Here is a 7390-nt window from a genome sequence, read left to right on the forward strand (position 1 = left end):
TGAGAAGCCTTGGGTGCTGCTCCAGCTGCTGGGAGGGGAGGGGAGGGTGAAGCCATGCCTGACCAACCTGGTCACCTTCTGTGCTGGGGTGACTGTGCTGGGGGCTGAGGGGACAGCAGTGGTGGTGTCAGCCTCAGTGAGCAGGGTTTGGGTGAGCAGGGCTGGACCAGAGCCTAGCTGCAGGGCTGGGTTCAGAGTGTGGGTTATCAGTGGCACAAGTCTTGTGCTAGGGGTGGTTCTGGCTCCAGTTCCAGAGGCCCATTACTGGTGGACAGGGTCCACCCTCAGCATATTTGCAGATGGGGAGACGAGGCTGGCACTCCAGAGGGATGTGCTGGGATCCAGAGAAGCCTGCAGAAGGGGTCTGACAGGAACCTCCTGAAGGTCACAAAGAGGAGGTGCAATGCCTGCATGTGGGAAGGGTAATTTCCTGCATCAGGATATGTTGAGGACACCCACCCATGAGGAAGTGTAGAGGAAAGGATCCAGGAGTTCACCAGGAGCCAAAAAATGTGCAACAACTCCTCTTTCAGGCAAGTGTTCCAGCGGTGTCCTGGTGTTGTCAGCAGGTACAGAACCCTTTCCCTCTGCTCCACACCAGTGAGGCCAGCCCTGGGGTCCTGGGCCCAGAGCTGGACTGCCCAGTACAGGACACAGGCACAGACTGGACAGAGTCCAGCACAGGGCCACGAAGGTGATGGAGGGACTGCAGTGTCTCTGCCATGAGGAGAGGCTGAGAGAGCTGGGACTGCCCAGCCTGGAGCAGAGCAGGCTCAGGGCATCTCATCCATGGGGATAAAAACCTGGAGGAAGGGCTGCAGAGGGGACAGGGCCAGGGACACTCCAAGGGGCCTCGGGCACAGAGTGACACACAGGAGGGCCCCTCTGAGCTCAGGAGGCACTTCTGCACTGGGAGGGTGGCTGAGCACTGCTGCAGGTGCCCGGGGAGGTGGGGGAGTCTCCATCCCTGGAGAGACTCAAAAGCCACCTGGACACATCCTGGGCAGCTGGCTCTGGGTGGCTCTGATGGAGCAGGAGCTGGGCAAGGTGACCTCCAGAGGTGCCTCCAGCCTCCCGCAGCCTGAGATCTTACCCCAGTGCTACTGGCAGAAGTGTGAAATGGGCCTGGAGTCAGGGGCTCTGTGTCAGTGAGGGGTGAGGCAGTGCTGGGACTAGGAAAAGGTCCTGGTGGACACAAGGGTGATCCCAGGGGGTTGGTGTTGTGCAGCCACTTTCAGCAGGTAGCATTGTGTGGCACCAGGGCACAGGGGCTGGGTGCCCTGAGTTGGGTACCCTGAAGGGCTGCAGGGACCTCCAGGCACGTGTCACTGGGGGTCTGGGACAGTGGGAGGGGATCAGTGGCACTCTGCAGGTGGAGGAGGGAAATATGAAAGGGAGGAGAGAAAAAGGATATGAGGCGGTTGTGTTGAAAATAGGGCTGGTCAGTGTAGTGTCTGCCAGAGCCCTGTACCATCCTGTCTGCCCTCTTAAATCCATTTTCACCTATTTCTTTGTGAATCTCCCAGCCTGTGTGGATGTGTGCTGCAAGGAGTAAATGCCAGCTGCTGGAGAGATGGCACAGGTTGGCCATGGGAGATGGAATCAGCAGGGAAATGTCTGGTGAGGTTCAGCACAAGGTACTCAAGGGCTGGGAGGGTAGGTGGGTGTAAAGCTGGGGCTCCATGGGATGCAGGCCTCACAAAATTGCAGATTTAGGGACAGGAGCTGACATCAGGTGAGGTTGTGGGGTGATACTTCAGCTGGATGTCCAGCTGTGCTCCCATGATAAATACATCAAACGTGGTCAAACCATCCAGTGGAGCCCCATGAGCCACCTTTGGCTGGAATCCCTCTGTAGGGCTGGTTCTGCTGCTTGGACAGGGCTGGTGGATGAGGAGGAGGAGAGCCGGCTCAGCCTCCAGGAGTGAGGCTAAACACTGTCAGCCAGGCAAGAAGCAACAGGTTGTGTGGAGCTCTGGCTGGGAAGGGCTCTCGTTGTCTCCTCCTGAGGGGGAAGCCCTGAATCCCACCAGGTGACAGACAGAGGGTGTGACTGTGCCACAGAGGGGATTGGGTCTCTGAAGCAGTGCCCCAGGCTGACCCCCCACTCCTGCTGTGGCCACACAGCCCAGGTTGGGACAAGACATGGCTGTCACAGCTGCTGGCCTACTCCCCACCACGGGTCCTGCACACTTTCACAGAGCCACTCAAGGGGCAAGGATGAGGCCAGGAGAAGTTTATTGAGGAATGGTGACTGTGCTGTCTCCAGTACTGCCACAGCCAGCCCTGGGGGCAGAGGCTGCCTGGGCTTGCTCAGTCCTAAAGTGTCACTGCTCTTGCAGCTTCCTTTTCCCTGTGGGGCCCTGCTGTGCCCGGCTGTGCCAAGTGCCCTCCTCCTGGGGCAGCTCTGGCTCATCCCAGCCAGGTGGTTTGGGGTTGGGCTTGGGGTTAGGGTTAGGGTTAGTTGTGCTATGCCATTGTGGGCCCATGCACACACTGGGCTCCCCAGCCACATGGCAGCGACGCTGCAGGCCTGAGACCCGGCTGCTGTTTTTCCCAATCCCGCTGCCCCCATCGGCTGTTCTTTCCCCGTGAAATCGGGGTATTATTGGGAACAGGTGAAAGGAGGAGGGGTTGAGGCTGGTAGCATCCCACAGGCTCTGCGGGTGCTGTCAGGGAGCAGCTGTGCTCGAGACATCAGTCCAAAGAATCTCCTCTCCTGCACCTTTTACTTGGATGTCTTTGTCGGGGTCAGGCCAGACCCCACATTTCCAGATCCTGGATGCAGAACTCCTCCCGGTGTGATAGGGTCTCGTTGTCCAAAGTCTCGCAGGGCTGGCTGCCCCCGTGGTGCAGGTCACCGTCCAGCCACAGCCCAAACCTTCTGCTGCGAATGTGCCAAGAGCACGGTCAGCTGCGACCTGCCTCCTCCATGGCTGGGGACCTCCCACGCCACTTCCCGGGCGGCCAGCAACCTCCGGTCCTCACTCTCTGTTCCCCAAAACGGACATGAGACGGGACAAGCAGCTGGCCCAGGTCTGCCACCGTGCCTGCAGGCAGGGAAGGGGCAGGGAGCGGGCAGGGAGCAGGCTGGGAACCGGCAGCCCTTCCAGCAGGCAGTAGGGTTAGGGAATGAAAGGCCCAGTGCTGCTGAACAACCGGTGCCAGTGTTTTGGGGTTCAAACCATCACCACGTGCTTGGACCCAGCTCCAAGGTCAGCCTGGGTTCCTGTCGTGGCTCTGATGGCCATCGGGGCCGGGGGCCCTCTGAGCCGCTGAAGTTGCCGGTGCAGTTCCTACCTGGCCCCACCGACCATCAGCAGATTCACATCCCCTTTCACAAAGAAGTCGTTCCTGCCCGTCCACCTGAACACCTGCACGGGGACAGCACACAGAGGGGACCGTGGGCTTGGGCAGTGTCGGCATTCCTGTCCCTGTCCTGCGAGGACCAGCCAGAGGCTGCTGAGCCAAGCTGGCTCTGCTCGGGCACCTCCGTGTTCCACGTCTCCTGGCCGAGCCTGTGGTTCGGATCCATCCCTGCCAACAGCCCTGTGAGCCCTGCCAGGGCACAGCTGCCACCACTTACGCCCGGTCACACGCACAGCCGTGCCCGACATGGCTGCCTCCATACTCTGCCAGCCCAGAGCTGGGCTGCGGCCGCCCTGCCATGTGGAGGGAACCCGGTGACACCCAGCTGGGCAGGGTCCCCTTCCCTGAGCTTCCCTCCCCGCACACTGCCTGGGATTCGCCTTCTCCCCCCCCCGCCCTGGACAAACCCGGGGGCTGCTGCCTGCAGGGTCCCCCGGCTGCTGTCCCCACGTCCGGCCAAGAGCAGCCCCGTCAACCCCAGATCGCCCCAGCATCGCGGGGACCCCCAGGCATGGCCCGGCACTCGGGACATGGCCAGCCCCGCCCCGGGGTGCCCCTCGGCGGGCAGCCTGCAGCCGCACCTTCAGCTCGGGGCAGAAGGAGAAGAGGAAGGTCTCCCCCGTGCCGTAGAAGCCGCTGCTGGGGCGAATGGCGGTGGCGGAGAAGGCACCGAAAGCCTGGGGAATCAGAAGGGGGAGACTCGCAGGGTGGCGTTCAGAGGGGCTCCCAGCGCCGGGACGCGTCCCCGTCCTGCCAAGGGAGCGAGGAGGTGCCCGAGCCCGTGTGACACGGGGCAGCCGGGCTGGGAGGGCACGGCCGTACCTGCGCCTCCGTGTCCCTGATGAGCAGCAGGGCCGGGGAGTCCGGCCGGGCCCCGCTCCGGTACAGCGTTCGCAGGCTGAAGCCGTCCCGCCCGGTCGAGTAGAGCAGGTGCCATGGCTGCTGCGTCAGCCGCGGGGGCAGGTGGGGGCCCAGCTGGGGCACAGTGGCCTCAGTCGGTGCCGACCGGCTGAGCATCCTCCCCTTGCCCCAGCACAAACCTGAGATCTCATCGAGAGCCCTCCCGAGAAGAGGACCACACATCACCTGAGCATCCTTCCTAGAGATGCTTCCAAACACCCTCCCCTTCAACACATTCCTAAAGGGTCCTCACCCTGCAAACCCTTCTGAGATGGCTCCCCAAGCATCCTTCCCCCAAGAGGTGACTGAGGTGACCGTCCCCAGGCACAGGGGAATGTCACCCATCTTGCCTCACAGTGGACAATTCCTGGAAGGATAGTGCTCAAGGGTACGGGGCAGACGAGCAGGGTGGGGTGCCTGTGCAGGCGGGGGTGCCTCACCTCCTCGATCTCCCTGTCCCGCAGGATGCTGCTGGGTGTGCTCAGCACCAGCCTGCACGGCTCCTCCTCCTCGGCCGCTGCCGGGGCTCCCTCCCAGCCCCGCTGTCCCTCTCCAGCTGGGTCCTCGAACCCCATGGGCAACTCCTCATCCTGGTCGGGCTGGGGGCAGCAGGAGATGAGCATCCCCGCGGGCCTGAGAGAGCAGCAGCTCCCAAACCCGCCCAGCGTGGGGTGCCTCCCGACCTCTGTCCAGGGGCTGGGAGAAGGGGAATGGGCGCCAGCCTGAGCCTGCAACCCAGCTCCCGGCAGCCCTCTGCTCCCCACAGCCCAGGCGCCATGCCGTGCCGTGCCGTGCCGTGCCGTGCCGTGCCGTGCCGTGGCACCCGCCAGGCCGAGCCACCGCGGCACACGAAACTTCAAGGGTTTATGGCCACCCAAGGGGGAGGAAGGGGTGGAGGAGGAGAAGGAAGTGAAGGCAGGTAAAGCTTCTACAGCTGCAGCCCCGTAGAAGGGGTGAAGCCTTGCCTTCTCCCTCTTTGCTCACGTCCAGGTTGACCTCGCAGCGTGGAAAGGGTCGGGGATGTGCCGCGGTCCTGGTGGCCGCTAGTGACAAGTGTCTCAGCCAGCCACGTGTTCAGGATGGCTGATGGTGGGTGCAGCCCCTGCCCAAGGGCGGGTGGGCAGCAATTCCCTGCCCACCACCCTGAGGGGGCAAGAGGGAAGAGCGAGTGCGGCCCCGGGGCGCAGAAGCTCTGCCCCCGGCCTGCCTGGATCCTCGGGAGGCAGCGGGCTGCAGGGGCAGGTCCCTCTGTGCCCATGACCCCCCGCACCTGCCCAGCCGCTCCCGCTCCCTAGAGCAGCCCCCCTCTGTCTGTCCAGCCCCGTGTCCAGCCTGGTGGGTGCCTCCCAGCGCTGCCCCAGAGCTCCTTCCTCGCTGCCGTGTGGGTCCCTCCCACGAAGGACCTACCAGGAGCCGGTAGCCGCATCGGAGCCCCCTCATTGCAGGTGCTTCTGGGGTGCCGGGACTGAGCCGCCGGGGAGCCCTGGCCACCGCCCCGGGGTTAATGCTCAGCCGCGCCGGCCCCTCCCTGGCCACGGTGCCTGACAGGGCTCGTGCCGGTGCCAGCGCTCTGTCCCGGCTCCTGGGGTCCAGATCGTGTCTGCCCTGCATGCTGCTGGAGTGAAAGGGCAGGCATCGCCCTGCAGACAGGTGCGTGCTGGCCGGTGGCTGCCACCTCTTTTGCACCCCGGCTGTCACCCGGAACCAAGCAGAGAGCCCCCAGGCCAGGGGCTGCCCTTGTTTTGGCAGCCCGTGCAGAGTTGCTCTTTGCAACACAAATGTTGCAATGGTGGTGGCAACCGTCAGCACCTGTGTGGTGGGGTGACCATGCCTGGACACCAGGCACCCGCCAAAGCCTCTCTTACTGCCCTCCACAGCTGGGCAGGGCTGAGAAAATACAGCAAAAGGTTCACGAGTTAAGGACTGGATGCGATCCCTCATCAAATACTTTCAGGGCAAAACATACTTGAATTAGAGATAGTAATTGAATTTATTACTAACAAAATCCGAGCAGGATAATGAGAAGTAAAACAAGACCTTAGAAACACCTTCCCCACACCTCCCTCCTTCCCAGCTCTGCCTCCACCATTCTGCAGTGCAGGGAGGTGTGGAATAGGGGTTATGATGAGTTCATCGCCTGTTGTTTCTGCTGTTGCCCAGGGAAAGGAGTTGGAGTCCTTCTCCTGCTCTGGCATGGGCTCCTCCAGGGGCTGCATGTGGATCTCTGCACCCCCAGACCCTCCACGGGCCGCAGGGGCACAGCTGCCTCCCCATGGGCTTCCCCATAGAACCCCAAGGGAATCTCAGCTCCAGCTCCTGAAGCAGCTCCAGCTCATCCTCTCAACGTATTTTCACTCTGCTCTTCTCTGAGTGCAATTACATCTGTGCAGTAACTTTTTTCTTCTGCTTAAATCCCTGATTACCACCATCTGTGCTGGGCTGGGCCTTGGCCAGCAGTGGCCCCATCCTGGAGCCATCTGGAGTTGGCTCTGCCAGACACAGCAGAAGTTTCTGGCAGCTTCTCACAGAAGCCACTCCACTACCAAAACCTGGGCAGACAAACACAGTACAGGAGGCCCTGGAGGCAAATGACCCTCACTCTGAGGGAGCCAGCTTGGGACTGCCAGCTGAGGGAGGGAGCTGCTGGCTGAGGGACCTGCCAGCCTCAGGGGCCTCTGGAGAAGCCCCTGCAGACCAGGGAGGTGGTGCAGCGCCCCTTCTCACTGATGACACCCCCAAACCAGTCAGCCTGGCTGTGAGCCTCCATTTATGCCAATTCAGGACTTCCTGTGTGCCTTGCTTGGTGGCACGATGGCCTTGATGCCTAGCCCTGAGCCTACTGCAGGCATTTTTGGGTTGTTCCTCATCTCCTCAGCAGGCCCACTGCAGCCCTGGTGGGTGTCTGCTGTGTTGTCCCCACCAGCCTTAGATAGCAGTGGGAGTCTGGGGGTTCCTGGTGCCTGGCATTTGGTCACTGGCAACACTTGGTGGTGACCAGGCAGTTCTGGTGGTCCCAAAAACGTCCTCTGGGACCCTGGTCAGGAGCCAGGACAGGGCTCTCAGTCCCTGCCTGCGTTGCCTTAGCAGGCAATCCCTGTCCCGGCCCCTACCCCTGCCAGTG

General features: G+C 62.2%; 1 protein-coding gene across 2 annotated transcripts; it reads right to left on the reverse strand.

The window, feature by feature from the left end:
- Positions 1–2240: 2240 nt before the first annotated feature.
- Positions 2241–5740, reverse strand: TLDC2 (TBC/LysM-associated domain containing 2). 2 transcript variants are annotated; one of them, XM_050982130.1, is made up of 6 exons: positions 5677–5740; positions 4710–4868; positions 4192–4344; positions 3951–4046; positions 3301–3374; positions 2241–2884 (listed from the first exon to the last, which is right to left on the reverse strand). In XM_050982130.1, the coding sequence occupies exons 1-6, from the start codon at positions 5707–5709 to the stop codon at positions 2752–2754; spliced, it is 648 nt and encodes a 215-aa protein (XP_050838087.1). In that variant the 5' UTR covers positions 5710–5740; the 3' UTR covers positions 2241–2751. The 2 variants fall into 2 exon arrangements, with proteins under 2 accessions (XP_050838087.1, XP_018779328.2); XM_018923783.3 differs by having other exon boundaries at positions 2241–2887.
- Between the last annotated feature and the right edge of the window lie 1650 nt (positions 5741–7390).

Source organism: Serinus canaria, chromosome 20, assembly GCF_022539315.1.
Source record: "Serinus canaria isolate serCan28SL12 chromosome 20, serCan2020, whole genome shotgun sequence".
NCBI classification, from domain to species: domain Eukaryota; kingdom Metazoa; phylum Chordata; class Aves; order Passeriformes; family Fringillidae; genus Serinus; species Serinus canaria.